General features: G+C 26.3%; 1 protein-coding gene across 1 annotated transcript; it reads right to left on the minus strand.

Moving 5' to 3' along the window:
- Positions 1 to 826: 826 nt before the first annotated feature.
- Positions 827 to 19,147, minus strand: LOC129980533 (lysosomal acid glucosylceramidase-like). Its single transcript, XM_056090873.1, has 10 exons — positions 18,796 to 19,147; positions 16,001 to 16,195; positions 13,928 to 14,077; positions 12,099 to 12,232; positions 10,363 to 10,535; positions 8,973 to 9,216; positions 6,003 to 6,227; positions 2,810 to 2,973; positions 1,971 to 2,117; positions 827 to 1,076 (listed from the first exon to the last, which is right to left on the minus strand). The coding sequence occupies exons 1-10, from the start codon at positions 18,860 to 18,862 to the stop codon at positions 980 to 982; spliced, it is 1,596 nt and encodes a 531-aa protein (XP_055946848.1). The 5' UTR covers positions 18,863 to 19,147; the 3' UTR covers positions 827 to 979.
- Between the last annotated feature and the right edge of the window lie 97 nt (positions 19,148 to 19,244).

The following is a 19,244-nucleotide window of genomic DNA, read 5'->3' on the forward strand; positions in this document are numbered from 1 at the left end:
TGTAAAAATAATATAGAGATCTTGTGGACCATATCTGGCAAATATGGCCATAGTAGTGACAAATAATTTTCTCATCTTTTTTTAAGGATCCTTCAAATGATGATGGTAAAGTAATAGGACTGCCACTTTAAATGACAATGTTTGCACTATCATTATTCTTTAAGTGGGCTGCTAATCCATGGTAGAGTTCTGCTCTCAGATACTACTGGTGATTCTTAGTAAAATTCAAATTGTTTGCTTTCACTTGCAAATGTGAATCCATATTCCAGAGCTGGGTAATATCCAGAACCCAGATTTCTTGCATTGATGACTGGATTGAACTAACCGAACTAATAGCAGTTAGTGCTATTCTGTATCGGAACATGAGGGTATTGACTCTTCTGTAATTTAATAGCATTTTACAATTTTTTTTAACCTGTTACTTTATTTTATTTATTTATTTTGGAATTAAATTTGGCTAAGAAGAGACATTTCACTCAATTAAGTTTCAGGTAGATAAGGTTCGAGCATTAGTCATTTAAATCCAGAAAAAATTAGAAATAAATATATATACTTCAAATCATCTTAATTTCTATTAAATTTATATATTTCAATCCCATTAAATAATCTGGAAATTTTAAATAATATGTGATGTATTAATAATTTAATATTCTGAAAAGTCAATATTCCGGTAAAACAGACTGAACATAGTTATTTGCATGACAGACAAACCATCTGATCCCTATAAGGATAGTACATAATAAAACATACTTTCTAATTTTGTTTTAATATACTAGAATGACCACAAAAAGAACAAAATAACTGAGAATTAAATAAATACAAGACATAAGGTTTATAAAATATAACATTTTTTTATTAAAATTCAACATAAATTAATCACAAACAAAAACATAATATAAAAATAATATTATTTCAAGTGACAACAAAAAAGATGATTAGTGTTCTTTGGTCTATAAAGTTAAATTCATAATTTAAAGCTCTACCACATATAACTTTGAATAGAATTAGGGCTCACAGTAATGTTCAAATATCCTTTAAGGTTATCATACACAGCCAGACGCACACTTACATTCTTCCTGTAGAAAAGAAAAGAAAAACAATTACACATATTATTTCTGATCAATATTTCTGGCAAAACATTAGAAATGTTATTGACTTAGGCATCAACTAGTTCCTGCAGCATATACATTAACATTATAAATCACATTCGCCAATTTAAATTTTTTTCTTCTTCTAGTTAGAATGATCAATTGCTGAAATTTCAAGTTTATGAGAAATTAAGATATTTGAAAGACTTGAAATATCAATTGATTGTAGGTGGTGAAAGGACTGGTTACAGTTAGTTCTGTAATTGGCCTTAATTCGTTTTGATGATTCTCATAACAAGCTTCTGCCATCAAGTCTTCGAAAAATGGCAGAAGCTTGTGGCAGCCCTTTCATCTCTCACTGAAACACTTCTTGCTTTGCCTTAAGAAAGCTGATAATCAATGATCTTTTTTACCTTGAAAATCAGACATCTGCGAGCACAGACGCTTGAATTCTACCATATATATATATATATATATATAGGGTGATTATAAAAAAAAAAAAAAATATTTCCATATATGAGACCGTAAATATCATACCGTTCAGAGGAACGAAAAAAAAAAAAATGGTTCAAAGCATTTTGAGATATGCACTCAAGAATCATATGAAAATCAACTGTTAAAATCTATTTTTATCTGAACATTTTTTTTTTTATTTGTCACTGTAACCGAAACTAACAGTTACAGTGGTTACGATTATCGCCACAACAAAAGTCTTCTTTTTATTTGGGCGTGCCATTAAAGGATTCATAAAGGTTTATTAATTGATAATCAGAATTTCAGTCATAATTACAGCTAATTAATAAATAAATGGCTTGCTGGAAAAAGACTTTCTTCAAAACAATTTCTGTTTTGAAAATAACTAATGCAAAAATATGAAGTTACCTATTAACAGCAATAACAACTACTTTGTTTTCAGGAGTTTGAAATGCAGCCACGTTAAACTCGGATCCAAGAAAAAAAGGAAATGCAGAGTGAAGCGAAGAAGAAACTTCAAGGCCTATACGATAAGATCCTCTTGGCAAGCATTTACTAAAATATAAAGAATGTACATGTCATATAAAAATGGAACATTTAAGGACATTCATCAATAAAAAAAAAATTAATGAAATAAGAAAACGATTTGAAATTTTAATCCCGAATATTGCAGTATGAAAATGTTTTAGGATTGATTTACTTCTCTTTATACCGTTTTCGAAAATTTACTCTTAGAATTATAATGAAAACAAAAATATATTTTATATCATTATAACATGTTTGTGTACAAATACAATTACTCAAATAATAAAAAGTATTGTTGGAAAATAAATTTTGAAAGATTTATTAAAATTAGAATAAAACGTTGTTCATATATAAAATTGATATCACTAACAAATTATTTTCTTTAATATTGAAGTGATATAAAAATAGCAAAAAAAAATTATGCAAAAAAAAATCTTCTTGAAATGTTATTTGATGCTACATAAAAAATTCTTATTTGATAAATTTGATTTTTAATCAAATATTTAAAACTTTAAATATTTTTTAGCGAGCATCTCCGACCGAAAAAAGAACCTACCTACAAAATTTGATAACTCTAGGCCCAATGATTTGCCTTGTGAAGAATTTTACACAATTCTTAATCATGGATATCACAATTTTTAATAGTATGCCAACCATAAGCATTAACACATTAAAATGTAAATGTTAAATAATATGAGTAATCATAGAGTAAATTTCAATACCTGAAATGGGCTAGTGCATAATACATGGGCTGCTTGTAGAATTCATTGGTACCAACATTCACAATGATGGGAGCATCTACAAAATTGCTCACCCAGTTGGGGCCTCCTTGCATATCAAGAACTAAATTCCAATCAATCCAACCAATTGACCAGTTCAACAAATCCTGAATGGAAAAGAAAATAATTTCATAAATTTATTTTTGGCAAGGGAATATCAGTTTTAGAAAATATACAGAATGATTAAGAACAATTATAGTTTCATTTTATACAAATATATCAGATAAAACTATACTCATCTATAATTTCATCTGATACACTCTAATCAGATGAAAGTACACAAGATAGATGTTCGACCGTTTCATGTGAAATATTCTATTTAAGAAAAGAAGATATTAACTTAAGAGCTATCTATATATACTTAAAAATAATTAATGAACTAACCAGCACCAATTGAAAATCTGATTTCGCTAACTTATATTTCATATATAAACTTATGACCTCTATATATGTATCAAGAGTCATCTGACCTTCTCCTCTCAACATTTTTGAGAGAGAGAGAAAAAAATCAAATTTTGTAACACATTCTCTAAAAGGAAATCTTATGAAAGAGTTCGCCAGTCCAGACCACTTGACCGGCTTCAAAAAGTTTTCCTTTGATAAAAGCTCAGGAACCCTATATATGTCATCAAGAGTCTCTTCCAACATTCTCCATTTGAGAGAGTAATCAAAAAAATGCTGCTTCAATGTACATTTCCTAGGAGTAGCCGAGTTATAATAGATGCAATATTTAGCTTGTTTTTAGTAAATATTTATTATTATTTCCTTCATTTTTTTTAGTTAATTTTGTCAGCAACATCTTAAAAAAAAAAATTCTTTGTAATAAAGAATTTTGTTCTGGTTAGAGTCCTGGATGATGTTCCATTATACAATCAATTTGAAAGCAGATAAGATCTTAATTTTCTAGCTTTAATTTTTATTTAGCATGTTAAATTTAAAGTTACTAAAAATCTATGAGAGAATCCATGAGAGAGTTCACAAGCTCCAGTATTGGAAGAATCGATTTTGAAAATTTTTATTTCATAAGAATGTTCAGATCTTCTAGATAGACATGTTCATATGAATAGTCATGTCTACTCTTCCTATCGAAAAATACTGCAAAATAAATGACAGAGTCCGCCACTATAACTACTGAAAGAATTGTGCCAATTTTTCTCATCAGCTAGAAAATTTTGCCACTTTGTAGTACAGCTAACCAATCAGAATGCTCTAACATTAAAGTTTAAGTAAAATGATACTTTTAATAGAGCATTGTGATTATTGTGCTATTCTTGCAAATCAAAAATTAATTGGTGACAGAAATTTGCAAAACAGTCCAGTTGTTGATGCTGGGGCCTTTGCCTAAGTTGCATTTTCAAATATCTCCAAAATTGAGGCATAGGGAATAGATGACTTTTAATATCATCACCGATTTTCACATGGGATAAAAATTGGCGAGATTGTACATTAGATGTTTTATATTATAGCTGTGACTCGTGAATTTTGTCAAAATTTTTCCTAATATGGAATATTTACTGAGGCAATAATTTTGAGATTTTTCTATGCTTATATTATGATTAAAAGATTCAACAATTGATGATGTATTAGATGTCATTAACTTGAGTCTGAAATAAAATTTCTAATGCACCGATGGTATGTTAGGTAATTTTCAATGCCAAAATCGATAAAATAGTTCCAGCTGAGAACTAGATCTCTGATTTTGCAAATTTTTTTTTAAATATGAAGATTTTGAGTGAACAGCTGGTCACTGAAAGTGGACAATAATTCTTAAAAGAAAAAAGATCCTTTAAACAAAAGAGATTAGATTTTTAAAATGGATTTTTCTATTATTAATTTAAAAGCTAATTTCCATAAAAAGTTATGCAACAAATTACTTAAATAAGTTTACATTAAATAATATAAGATAGGGAAAACATAGGATAGATTCATAAGATTAGCATTATTCATTTATCAATATTTCCAATATAAAACAATCAATGTCAGTATAAGACAACTGCACAATTAAATATTTCATATATTACAAATTCGTCTTTTAAAAACTTTTTATATGGATTTAGAAAATCAAAATGCTTATACTGATTTATTTATAAAAGAGTAGTGTTAACCTTTTAAAATCCTTATTTCTACTTTTCTTTTCAAATCCTATTTTTAATCGAACTAAGTAGTGTTGCACAATCCAGAATTTGATAACAGATGACAATGAATCCCATGTCAAATCCATTATTATTAGTGCTGTATGATACTATAGTATTGCAAGCTCTGGAATTTGATGACAGTGAATCTCAAATGAAATCCATTATTAATAGTGCTGCAGAATTTGAAGACAGAGAATCCCATATGTAATCCATTATTATTAGTGCTGTATGCTTCTATAGTATTGCAACCTCCAGAATTTGATAAAAGAAATCCATTATTATTATTAATGCTGTATGATACAACTACTAAGACCCTGAAACCAAACAAGTAGTTTACTATCACTCATAATCACCATGTTCTCCGATGCCAGAGTTGATCTTGTAGAAAAATTAACATTGAATTCTTACTTCACCTGTCCCATGATTTATCAATATGAAGTAACTCTACATACAACAACAATGGACAGTATTAGGAGAAAGAATTGAAAAATTTGTGTGGCGTAAGTCGCATCTATCATATTTTCACAACTGTAACACAATATTTTTTCTCAACATATTGAATGTGTGCCTCATCCTCAACACAATATGCAATTAGCTCCATATGACATAAATCAATATTTTGAAAGACAGAGATTATACTAAAGAAGATGTTAACAAATAGGTTTTCAGAAGTTGAAGTTTGTTAGCAGATGCAATAAGATAGTATTATATAATTTAAAAGGGGCAATTTCATAAACGATACTTATGAGCTGAATGTTACCCATTGTAGAGCAGATCCTTGATTCATTCACAGTGGCTGGATCGTAATCTCCTTGTATAATTGAAAATTTGTTAAAGGTCAACTAATTCAAATCATTACATCTTCTCTACTAACAAGTTTTTAGCAAAAATGTTTTACTGAAATTCTAAATCTGCATAAGCAATTGCATATTAATAAACTCTTATTAGTTATCCAACTTCTTATATGCATTTTTTCAAACATTAATTAGCAGAAACGTTACCTGAATGATGTCATGAGCATATCTTTCACCTCTGTTCCAATTTCCTAAATCAGATTTTGGAAACTCCCAAGGGTAAGATCCAGTGCTGGCTTCTGTAGGCAAAAAGAAAAGACTAGGATATTTCTTTTGAGTAATATCTAGTAACTTATGAGGAAACAGGTCTTCAAGATACCAGTGAAATGCAATCCCAGAGACATACTGAGCAGCGTCTGGGTCACTTAAGATCTACAAAATGAGATTGGTTAAATAAAGTAGCTGTAAAAAAATACAGTAGAATTTTGTCTATTCAAAGATGATTCAACAAAAAATTGATTTAAGAAAAACTGTATCTAAAAATGAATATAAAAACTGAAATTGACAAATGACCAGAATTTATTTTTCATATAAAGTAATTTTAATAAATAATACATAATAGAAAAACCCAGAGATGCTTATAAAAACATAGCCTCCTCCTTTTTGTTTATATCATTATCAGATGCACAAATCTCAATTTATATTTTAGTATTAAACAAGTCAGACATGTTATAATGTTTAAGTTATCTAATTTACTGCTGTATGGATAAATCTAAGTATCAATAAAAACTAGTTATTGCATTGTAATCTTCACATTTTATTTACATCTTTTAGGCTAGATTGTAATATAGTATATTCTGGAATTCTATGAATTAACAAATATAGTATTGTAATATAAAAGGAAATGAGTTGTAGTCTGCAATCTTCATTATTTCATATTTTTGCTGATTTAATGTTTTTACTTAAATGGCAATAAATATTTTACAAATAATGTTGTTTATAATGATATTTATTAATTCATAGAATTCCAGACCATTATTATTTACTTTTAATGTTACTTAATGTAATGTTTAACATAATATAGATTTACATCTAAAGTGCACAACATTTTTTTTTTTTTTAATTTCTTAAAGAATTAGCCAATGTGCATGAGATTTTCTATTACAACTTTCATTAATTAACATGTGAAAACCAGATGTGTGACAATGTCAACAGAATAGCAGCTCATCAAGATAAACACATCTTCTAGTCAAAAAATAAAGAATAAGTAATAAAATATTATAATAATTTTCATAAATAAGTAAATAATTTTAAAAAATAAAAGTATGCAGCATCCTGAATACAACATTGTACAATAAAACTCCAAAATAAATAGTACAATTCACATTTAATGCTTCAGAAGTATTTTTAAAACAGTGAAAAAAATTTTATTGCTTTTTTTTCCAAATGTATTGTACACCAAAAAAACTGTTATTCTAATAAAAATCCTTAAAATTTGTTCACCTATCATAACTGTGAATGAAAGGTATAACACATTTCACTGACAAATATAATTCAAAAATAAAATATGTTTTTTTAACTTCAATATTTAATGTTGATAGAACCAAAATAAATTCGAATTGCAGATGATATTTAAATATTATGCTAATAGGAAAATCAAGAGGCAAGAGAAAATATTCAAATCATCAGTGTATTCAAATTAAAACATTTCCAACAAAACTTTTGAATTGGCCAAAATTCATTTTATATGACAGAATAAGATAAGCAACTTATTTTAAAGAAAAAGATATTTTAATGAGATAAACACAATATTTAATGAGATTTTCAATTCTTTTCCATATGTTCATTTATGTATTTTTTTAATTTTGAAATATTTCTTTACAGAATATATCTATTAAAAATATGATACAATATTAATTTTAAAGGGATGCTGAATTGGTTCTGGAAATTTGAAAGATTTTTATAATTATTTTATTTAATTACACTTATTCAGACAGTTTGAGGGAGGGGAAAGCTATCAACAAACAAAATCTTTTTCAATTAAATACATCAAAACAACTGATTTTGATATGTCCAAATAATGATATTTTAAAACAAATGCAAGCATTCAAAACATAAACAGCATTTTTATCATCATTAAATTTAGTAAAGAGTAAGCGTATCTGTATTAAATGTTCTTAATTTTAATTAATTTCATATGCTACTTGAAGTATATGATTTACTCAATAAAGTTTTTTTAAGCTTCAAACTATAATAAACATTAAAGCCATATTAATTTAATAGAATTGCTCCTATTTTGTTTATTGTGTATATGAACATTTCTAACAGAATAAAATCCCATGACATCACACAGCTATCATAAATTTAAGTACCTGGTAAATTGTCAGTTGAGCTGTAACAACTAACTGCAAGAAATTTTATTTCTTACAGTTAGGTTTCAATTTCTGAAATTGAAACCTAACCTTCGAATTTATCTTCCTAATTTTTCAACAATGAGAGAATATCATGAGATTAAATATTTGATGAAACAATAAAAACAATTTGAATTTCAGTTCAACAATGAAATATATTGTTATAAATTTAAAAAAAAAAAAAAAAAACTATTTTTCAAAATTTGCCAAAATTTAGAAAAAAAATTACATATGTATACGGCAACTAAATTGGTATCATTAAGCAGACAATGGTAAAAATCAATTTTGTGCATTAATATAGTTGGCAGCTATAGCCTAAAAACGTTAAGATCGTAGGGTTGTTAAGGGGTTCAGTAAAAAGTCTGAATTAATGTAACAGTTATTTATTTATAGGTTATGTTACACACAGACAATTTACATACAAAATATTGGAATAATTTTAAGAAACATATATCAAAGCATGGATTAAAGCATGCAGTACATGCCATCACCTGACCTAAACTAAAACATTGCACCACAAGGCATCAGAGGGCATTCTCTCTGATGTCATCATAATCAGTATGGTTGGTATTACAAGAGCAGCTACACTCTTAATTTTAAAATTAATTAAAATCTTTAAAAAAAAATTACCCACAAATTCACATTTTTATCCTTTCAAGTATATTAAACCAAATTTGGTAACTCTAGATCAAATGATTTTCTCTTTAAAATACTAATACACACATTTTCCTTTATTATTAAAAGAGATTGAATTGAGAAAACTTACCACATCTGCCCATTTGGGCAGAATTACACGGTTGTCATCCCCAATCATTAATCTCAAATTATCTGGAGTGAAACCAGCCTTTGTTAGAGCAGAACCAAAATCTAGCTTTAAGAAATCACGCTGTAGGTCAGGAGGGAAACACATTGCCTGGAAAGGAAAATTCACAATGCATCCATCAGTAGGCTCATTTTGTAATGTTAAACCCCACAAAGTTATATTGTTGGCATGATATTCTTCTAGGAACCTGTGAAAGATTTCAAATAAAAATAAAATAAACTCTTTAATGGACAATTTATAAAACTTTAGGAAATTTAAAGGTGTAAACAGCAAAATAAATAACAGCACATAATTTTAGTTGGCAACAGTGTTATGAAAATTGAATTTTCTTAAGCCATAACTATCATTCTAAATTTTACTATAAAACTTTTATGTATACTGTATTTTATGAAAGTTAGTAAAACTATTAAAAAGGAAACAAAAAGAAATCGAAATTTTATAAAAAAATTCAGGTACTTTTCCATTATACTGGCGCAAATCTCGACATGTAGACTTTTTGGCGACAGCACACAGTCACCAGAACAAATCACACCAAGCAGACTTTATTGGCCATAACACAAGCGGCGACATTATCAGCAGCAATATTCCATTTGGCGTTGGTTGCATCATTATTGGCGACTTTATCGCCTGCGCCGGTATAATGAAAAAGTATCAAAATTTATTAGCATCCTGTTCAAGCAAAATTACCTCCATTAATTAATTCATTCATTTTAATTACCTCCATTATTTAAACCTGCAGTCAAGGCATTATACAAATTACTTTTAGCCCACAAAAAAAGAAAATGAATCACAGCACGCATTTTGAATTGTTACTTACAGCTGACAAGGCATATTTACAAATTAGTATCAGACAAACTAAAATTGCTGAGTGAAAGCCGGTGTGTTACAGTATAATGTCAGAAATGTTGCCACAAAATTCTATCAAAATAGCTTTTCACTAAAATTTTTTAGGAAGGAGTATAACTAATGTATTGACTAATCTACATAAATCAGAATATCCATTATTGTTTTCAAGTGTGCATATGAATACTTATATATCTTATTTGTATAGCATAAATTTATAATAGAACACTAACCATCCAAATTAATTGGACCAGAACCGTAAAGAAATCAAAAGTTTTAGTTTTGATTTAAAATTAACTAAAATAAACTTGAATTATGCCATATTAGGTTTTAAAAAATTCAACATATATGCAAATTACCAACAAATTTAAATAAAAAAAAAATGTTTAAATATGTCATGCTATATACATATAAAGATATCAAGAAAAATTATTGTTACAATATATTATCATATTATGTAGTTTAGTGGTACAAACTGCATGCTTTTTACCTCACAAGATAATTAGCCCAAGTTTTGTAGTATTTGCCCCCTGGATTCCCTTTGATGCCACCTTTTCCATTCATTGCATTATTAGTCTTCATCCATCCTGGAGCACTCCAAGGAGTTCCAAATAAAACTAAATCTTCCTTTACTAGATTCATGGCTTCTTTAATAAAAGGAATCTAAAAAGCATAATATTATATATAAATATATATGTATGATACTGATTTCAAAAATTAAATAAAAGCAAAAATTTTTTATAATCATTTTGCTAATTATATCTTTTAAATCATTACACAATCTCCAAATATATTTTCATTTTTCTGCAACTTCTTTAGACATAGTACTAAGAAAGTACATAACTCTATACTTTTAAGAATCTACCTTTTGAGTTAGGAATCAACTAGCAGCAATAGTACATTCTATTATAATTTTCACTCAAATAATACAATGCGATTCTTTCTCTTTTTGTGTTTTTGGCCTTGGTTGAAAAAAAAGTGTAGAATTTTTTTTTATTTACTATCTTGGTAATGTCTGGTTTCATAAAACCTACAAGTAATGAGTGAAATTTGACAAAATAAATTGTAATTCTGGAATCTTCCTCTAGTTAATCATTCCCCACATAAAAATATATGTAATTAGATATTGCTTTTTTTGTTATAACAAGGGTTCAGAATATTAAATAATCTTGTTCTATTTTTATTTGGAAATTCTTAAAAATCATAATTTTTTAATTATATTTATGAAAATTATTTCCTAATTCTTTGACCACTGTTACAGGAAGAATGAACAGGGTGTGGATGGATAACAGCATAAATAACTAAAAAAGAAAATATTCTAGTTAGATAGAATGTATTACTAAATCAAATTTGTTGATTTAATATTCATTTGAAAAATGTTTGTCAAAAAACCAAACCAAAAGTATGAATTAAAAAAAAAAAACTCAAAGTGAATTTAATTTAAACATTGAACAAACACATGAAAAAATTATTTATCATATAATATTGATACGAAACAATTTAAACTATTGTCCAGATTCAATTAAAGTCCTTTCACAAATGTACCAAAATATTTATCTATAGAATGAAGCATATATCAATTAAAAGATTATCTCTATAAAGAAATAAATATTTTCCATAACAGCATCCTTTGCTTGTTCTTTTTCCACAACTGAAAAAACTTCTTAAATATTTCTATCAAATATTATGCAACAACACTCAAATCAAATCTTTTTCCATTTCCCATACCTTTTTTTATGGTGCTTCAGCATTTTATAAACAGAGATTCCATTGGAAATAATTTTCTTTGGATAACTTAAGTTGTTAAAAAATTGATTTTGCCATACAAAAATATGAACAAGTAATCAATAAATGTAAAATGCTTCTGAAAAAATTCTGAAAAACAGAAAATAAAATATGTTTGTATTCAGATATAATGGAACCCATGATTTGCATTCATTCATTTTATTCTATTATCTATAAAGTTATTCTATAAATTATTTAATATCCACGGTAATACAGAAAAACTTAATAAATTACACTCATACTATATATCTATAATTAATGAAAGTTGCACAGAAATCCTATATAGTTGAACTTTAGGGTGGTTTTTATAATTTACAAAAATTTGGAAAATCATTATTTTTTTATAAAATTAAATACAAAATCTGATTTTTATATAATCTTAATAAAACATAACAGTTTAAATTTATTCTAAAATGCTGGGGGAAAAATTGGAGTTCTTACTTTATAAGTAAAATCTTCTTTTGAAAGTTTAAAATATGTTAAATTAAAATCACCAGGAACATCATCATAAGAATAAGCTTTTGTAGAGAAATCACAGCTAGCTATGGGTATTCGCCCCATATTGTATTCAAGCCCTAAAGAAAGAAAATAAAGCATACTTTAGAAAAACAAAGTGGAATTTAAAGCATTTAGATTTAACAGATAAAAGATAACTAGTTTACCTAAATAACCAAAATGATGAATAATTAACATAAAACTTTCAACTTTTCTTTATATTTATGGTATATTCTAAATTATCTAATATTAATTAAACAGAGACGACCAAGTTTCAATAAATCAAAATGTTAAATAAATCAAAATGAGGGGATATTTTAGGTAAAATATCCTTATCTTTGATTTGCATACATAATGGGAAGCATAATTCTTTGATTTATTGTAGACTGATCAGGCTTATTGAAAGGGCGTAAAGTTTGATACAATTCACTAAGAAGAAAAATTCCAAAATACATAAGTTCCTATCAATGGTTCAATCAATTACCATTGTATCAATGGTTGTAAGTAAATATAAAAAAGTGCATTAAATGTCACTAGCAAAGGATAAGGAACAAAAAGGGCAAGACCATCTTAACGAATTTAAGTGTCATAGACTAAAGTAAATTGGTATCCTATTAGAACCATACCTAGGTATTTGAGTGCCTATGGACCAATGAAAATATCTAGTTAAAAATCAATGTAATATTATTTTACAATATTTAAAACTATAATTAAAAATATTTAATGGTTCAAAATTAAAATTAAATTGATACAGTAAATTATCAAGCACCCTTAGATCTATAATGACCCTGGATCACAGCTCAACTAGCTATAGAATAAAATGGCATTGAAAAGGTGCACAAAAATTATTAAATGACATGCTACATTCCCCTTAACTGGCAAGTGGATTATAAGCAAAAATAAATATAGTCAACACAAATAACATTATAAAATGAAAATAATATATGAAACAATAAACATACATACAATTTATAATAATTATACATTATTTGCAATTATAAAAGTTGATATCATTTGTCTATGTATATAGATCTGCTTGCACTCTATGGGACAAACTATTTTGACATAATTGCAGAACCACATTTGATATAAATATAATGTCAATAATTGAAATGTGTACCTTGATTTTTTTTCAAACTTCAACTCAAATTCATTATAAATTAAATGTAAGTTTCATATTTTTTTAGTTGATAATTTTAAAAAATATCATTGCTCAAAAATTAATTCCTAAATAGGATCTTCAAATTATATATATATATATATATATATATAAAATCCTTTAAATAATTCAATTTAAATCAGCGGCTTTTTTAAAAATTTTAACATTTTTAAAAATAATCTTATATATGAATTATAACAATATTTTGCATTGTTGCAATGAAAATTAAATATCCGCTGAATTGGGGGAGGAATAAGATGTGCACACAAAAGGATTCACATATGAATACACACGGAAAAAAAAAACTGAGCTCTGTAAAACGATTTAGAAAAGAGAAATTTGTTATTTGCATTATCAACTTATTACTGTTTGCATTTTTTTTTTTTTTTTAATTTTCCTACCATTAACAAAATATTATTTTCTTTACTTTTAATTTGCAATTTTCATTGCAAAAACTAGTAAGAGGAATACTAAATCTGAAAGGTTTCTGTTAAGTTATTGTACTTAAAAATAATTGTACATCAAATGTGAACTGCATTTGTTTTCAAACCATATATCAATAAATGCATATTTATTCATTTTCAGCAACATGCATACTTTTAAATCAATGAATTACCAGTTTTAGAAAAGTAACTGCTCATTATCTTTTTTTGAAGTTGAGGAGTCACTGACTTTATATTGATTCCAGTGGCATCAGTAAATGCCCCACCAAATCCCAGAATAAATTGATAAATATCTGATCGATTAACAGATAACACTGGGAAGCCTGAAATAAAAGGAAAAAAATTGGAAAAGATTAAAAATGTTAGCAGAGAATGTTTTGCATAATAAAAAGAAATGTTATTGAAAAAGATATTTATACATAAATTAATAATTAGTCTTTCATAAAAAAAGCAAAACAGCAAAATAAATGCACAATTTTGGCTTTATTTTTGTAAAAATATGATGAAAAACTTTTTTTAGAAGAACATTTATCATATTTTAAATAAATGTTATATATAAAAAGTAATCCAGAAAGGAGCAGAGGAAAAAAAGATAAATTTTATTATTTTCTACAAATATATAAATGTATGTAAAATTTTATTTCATCCACACTTCTTAAAATCTAAAATTGTAACTTTAATTGCCTTCAAGTTTCATCACTGCTCTTTATTTTTCATTACTGTTTGATAAATAGCTGATCTAGAAATTTTACATTTTTTAATTTCCTTTTGAATAGATAAAAGTTCTTGGTTATGTTTTCCAAAACATTTCTGGAATTCTGCTTTAAACAGTTCACCAATAACAGGCATCTGTATCTCATCTGTCAGTCATAAAATGTATAATTCAATTTAAAATTAATCTTTCATAATTTCGACATTCGATCTTCCAAAAACCGAGTTTTGTATTCTGCTTTGACTATCTTTCCATCAAATTGCTTTTACATTTAAACTATCATCCACTTCATTACATATTAGATTTATCAGACATTTGCATAACTTAAGTACAAATGTCTGATGACTCTTCCCACTAAACTATTTAATGTTTTACTTCTTTTTGATTTGGGTTTTCTACCCAACAGTTTAAAATTAATACTACTAAACTGGCAATAAATCGTACTAATTCTTTGATTTTTAACCAACTAGAAGTACTTGGTGCAACAGAAACTTTTCCAGAATTACTCTGAGTTTTTGAATAATAATTTTTTTCATTTTTGATCCCTGTATAATATGATTTATTAATTTTTTTCATAGTCTGATGATCAAGTTGAACATCGAAATCAAACTAATTTTTTTTTTTAAAAAAAAAAAGGAAATTAATGGTTAAATAGAAAAAAAATTTTAAATTTTATCAGTATTATGAACTTTTCTTTCTTACCTTTATAGTATCTCACATAGGAAGCTTTTTGACAATGATTTTCTAATGAAATGCAAATCTTTTTTTTTCTTATAAAACTTACTTAAATTAAACAGTAACGTAATATTTGTAAAATTCTTTACATTACAATAAATACAATTGTTACTAAGCAAAAGATAATTGAAATTTTACTTTCTTTTAATGCCAAAATTAACCATAATAAGTTAGCCCAAGATTGGTTAGCATTCAAGGTAGTCTGAATGGATATTATCACTGAGGGTGAAGACCTAATGATCATGACTGAACCGCCAGCAACATTCACTGACCATAACCGATCCCATCATTATCTTTAATGTGGGCTAATTTTAACCTATACCATTACTATACTTACGAGGCAAAAGCCTACTTATATATACACAGGAAGCTCTCCTCTTTGAATTTGTGATGCATTCTAGTGGAAATCTATAAGTAAATTAATATGATTCCTTTAAAATTTAAATATCTAAAATATTTTTTTGATTGATTTCAAATCTATTGAAGGATTTCACAAAGTTTAGAAATCATGAACTTGTAGATTCATTTTCATTATAAAAATACTTAAAACAGATTAGTCAGATGCAAATTCAAAATATGTAACAGTCTCATTTAATATTTAATAGAGTAAAATATTCGATTTTCATGGAATTCAAAAATAAACAGAAACTAATATATAAAAAAAATTACTTTTTTAATTACTCAATGAATTTAAAGTGAAATTTATATATGCTTAACATGTTTAATAGATTTAATTAAACTTATTTCTTAAAATTTTCATTTTTGTTAGAAATTTATAAAATAAGGATATATCCTATACCTGGATCTGCACTTTTAGAGAAGTTCAAGACAGAAGATTGAAATCGAGCACCACTTTTATTGGTTTCATAAAGAGCTGCTTGGTTTGAAGCAACCTCTGGTACAAGAGATAATTCATCACAATAAGACTCATCACAAACACAAACAATATTATGATCACCATAGGCACGAGGTTTGCAAGGACTAGATTCAACACCTGAAATGTTTTTAAATGTTCTAATCATATGCATGCTAGTTTACAATAGAAAATGTATAAAAAATATTGTTTAATTTAAAAAGATTTCAAAAAATGCATTAAAACTGTTATATATAAAAGATAAAACTGTTATATATAAAAGATAAAACTGTTATATATAAAAGATAAAAAATTCAAATCTGTGAAGCAATGATTATGACTGAGAAAAGTTAGACATAACAGATGTTATAAAGAGAATAAATAACTAATTAATCATTTTATGTAACTTGAAGAGATTTTCCTCCATATTTGAATTCTTTAACCATACTATTCTGAAATGAATACAAATTGTTATTTGTGGAATAAAGTATGTATATTTGATTTAAAAAAAAAAAAACTTTCAAATGACAAATTAGCTTTTAGAATGCAGAATTAATAAAAAATTTCATTTTTTTCTAATAAAAAATATAATAACACAAACAATAAAGTTCAATGCCATTGATAATTTATAATAAACACCTAATTTGGAGCAACATAAAGATTCCTTAATTCCCAATCATAGGTAAATGAGAAGGACAATATCTGAGCCATTATCTTTTTTTGTACACAACATCAGCATTAAAAAATAAATTTAATTTAACAAGCAGAATTTTTTATTTTTTTTATTAGCTTTGTAGGGCCATAACTTAAGAACTTCTAGATAGCAGATGAATGTGGGCATTTCCTCTTTCTTGTTTCTTCCAGCTTTAACATACTGTGTGTCATGTCATGCAATGGTAATACTTCTCTGAGGACTGCTTTACATACATATTTGTTAAGGCATTTTCATTTTCATTGCCACATTGCACTGTATTGGATGACACTACAATGGATTTGTATATGGGTGTTTCATATTGTAGTTTGTAGGGAAAACTTTTAAGTGTGGTTTTTGCAGATTTAAATTAATAAAATATATATTACCACATCACAAATATATGAGAGACATATAAAAAAGCTTAAAAAAATGATAAAACTAAAATAATTTAACCAAATCAAATATATCCTATGTCAAATGAAAGTGAATTACAAATAAACATTTACTGGATATGTGGGCCCATTACGTATTACCATTTGAATGTAGGACATAATATGTTACCTACATTTTTTTTTTTTTACTTATAACAGATTATTTTAACAGTTATAATTTATTCATATGATCAATTATAACTACAAAAATATTCAATAATAACAATTAATAAGAACATTCTTAACTATTAACATAACCAATTATAACTATTACATTGATTAAATATAACTATTAAAATTTAATGATTGAATTAGTTTTGTACACTTTATGAATTTCAAAAGTTTTCAATAAATGCCACATTTTTATGCACAACATGTTATTTTTAATTTGTTTTTAAACTAAAAGAATAAATTGCCTAAAGCTACTTCATATAAAAAAAGCATTACACAAAATATATGCAATATAATTAAAATAAATTGTTTACTTACTTGTTATAAATTGTATAATAACTTTATTTTTACATTAGAATTACAAAAGCCTGTTTTTTAATTGTTGTTAATTGAAACAAATTCATTGAATATTTGATGAAAGTTAATTTTTTGGGTTTAATTACACAATTGCTTTATCTCTTTGCATAATTTCTCATGTGTGTTTTTTTTTTTTTTTTGTTTTTCATTTTCTTAAAACTATTCTACCAAAACACTTTAAAATTATTCCTTTAGGCTCAAAGATCTCTTTAATAATAGACACCAGAACTGCAATTTCTTTTTTATCTTTGTAAGAAAAGACATTTTTTTTACAAAGATAATGTCAAAGAATAGTCAAAATTATTGAACTATTATCATATACTGATAATAGTTCAATAGTTTCAGACTGCAAAGACCTTAAAACAGTTTTTAAGAATTCTAAAACTTTGTGCTGTATAATTGAGTAAAAGGATAAAGTCAAATGTTTCCAGTTTTGTTTTTTTTTCTTTTATATTGCTTTATTCATTTCCTTTCTTTTTCACTAATTTCAATTATGTGAAGGAGATATTTTATCAAAACATTAAACTGTGCCTTAAGAAATATATTGCTTCATATTTGCCAACTCAGATATCAGACTTTTAGTAAGTTTTATATGAACTACATCTTAGGGTATATTGTTTCCAATTGTTTTCAGCAAACAATGCTATGACTAAAATAATAATGTACATTTTGGACTGTTCTGAAAAACTGGCAAATTTCTATGCTTTCTTTGGAGAAGATACACACACAAAAAAAAATGTCCATGTATATTGATATTACATGACATAACTACTTGTTCCCAATTTTCATAGAAATGTTATATCAAGTTTTATGTGGAAAGTAAAGAAGAATAATTTAATTTGAATATTTCCTAGTATGGTAGATTTTAAAGAAAACTGTAAAATAAACATTAAAAAAAATCACCCTCTAAGAAAAAATGTGTAGGGTTTAATGTTGAATCGGAAATGTTGAAAATATTAATTTTAATTCATGTTCCGTAAGATCGGAAGAGACAAGATATTTTTAGATATATAATTTTACAAATAAAAAAGCTTTCTCAAAAATTTAAAATATAAATTTAGGGAATAAAACATGTGAAATATACGTACCAGCATAAAATAAAACAAAAATAAGAAACTGACATAGCAGAATATTAGAAACCATGCTGCTTAACATTTTTCACTGGTTTAACGAGAGAATCATCACGGTAAGATTAAGTAGTTTCATTTATAAGGTATCTTTTTTTCACTTTTCCAATCGATGATACTGACGTGTGCATCTGATAAAAGTTTTAAAATGTAGGTATACATTATAAGCTAAGTACAAGGTTTTTTTAAAAAAAATCAAAATCAATCAATGTCATGAAAACAATGCCCAATATCACTACTTAGTCATTTTTCGTTTTATCTCTAATGTTTTGACGAACAACACGTGTTTTGTTCACACATACAACAGCACACAAAAAAAATGAAACTGGTGCTATTTTGTGTTAGCAGTGCGTGCTTGTACTAGAGTTACCGCATAAAAGTGATAAAAAGAATTATTAATTCTTTTCAAA

The sequence above is a fragment of the Argiope bruennichi genome, chromosome 8 (genome assembly GCF_947563725.1).
Source record: "Argiope bruennichi chromosome 8, qqArgBrue1.1, whole genome shotgun sequence".
Classification (NCBI taxonomy): Eukaryota; Metazoa; Arthropoda; class Arachnida; order Araneae; family Araneidae; genus Argiope; species Argiope bruennichi.

What these genes read in the sequence shown, in the direction of transcription:
- LOC129980533 (XM_056090873.1), bottom strand. Translation starts at nt 18,862, where the DNA reads ATGTTAAGCAGCATGGTTTCTAATATTCTGCTATGTCAGTTTCTTATT. An exon ending in TGGGCTAATTATCTTGTGAG is followed by an intron (nt 9,217 to 10,362) that starts GTAAAAAGCATG and finishes AATCTTTCACAG; the next exon opens with GTTCCTAGAAGAATATCATG. An exon ending in TGCCCAAATGGGCAGATGTG is followed by an intron (nt 6,228 to 8,972) that starts GTAAGTTTTCTC and finishes CTCATTTTGTAG; the next exon opens with ATCTTAAGTGACCCAGACGC.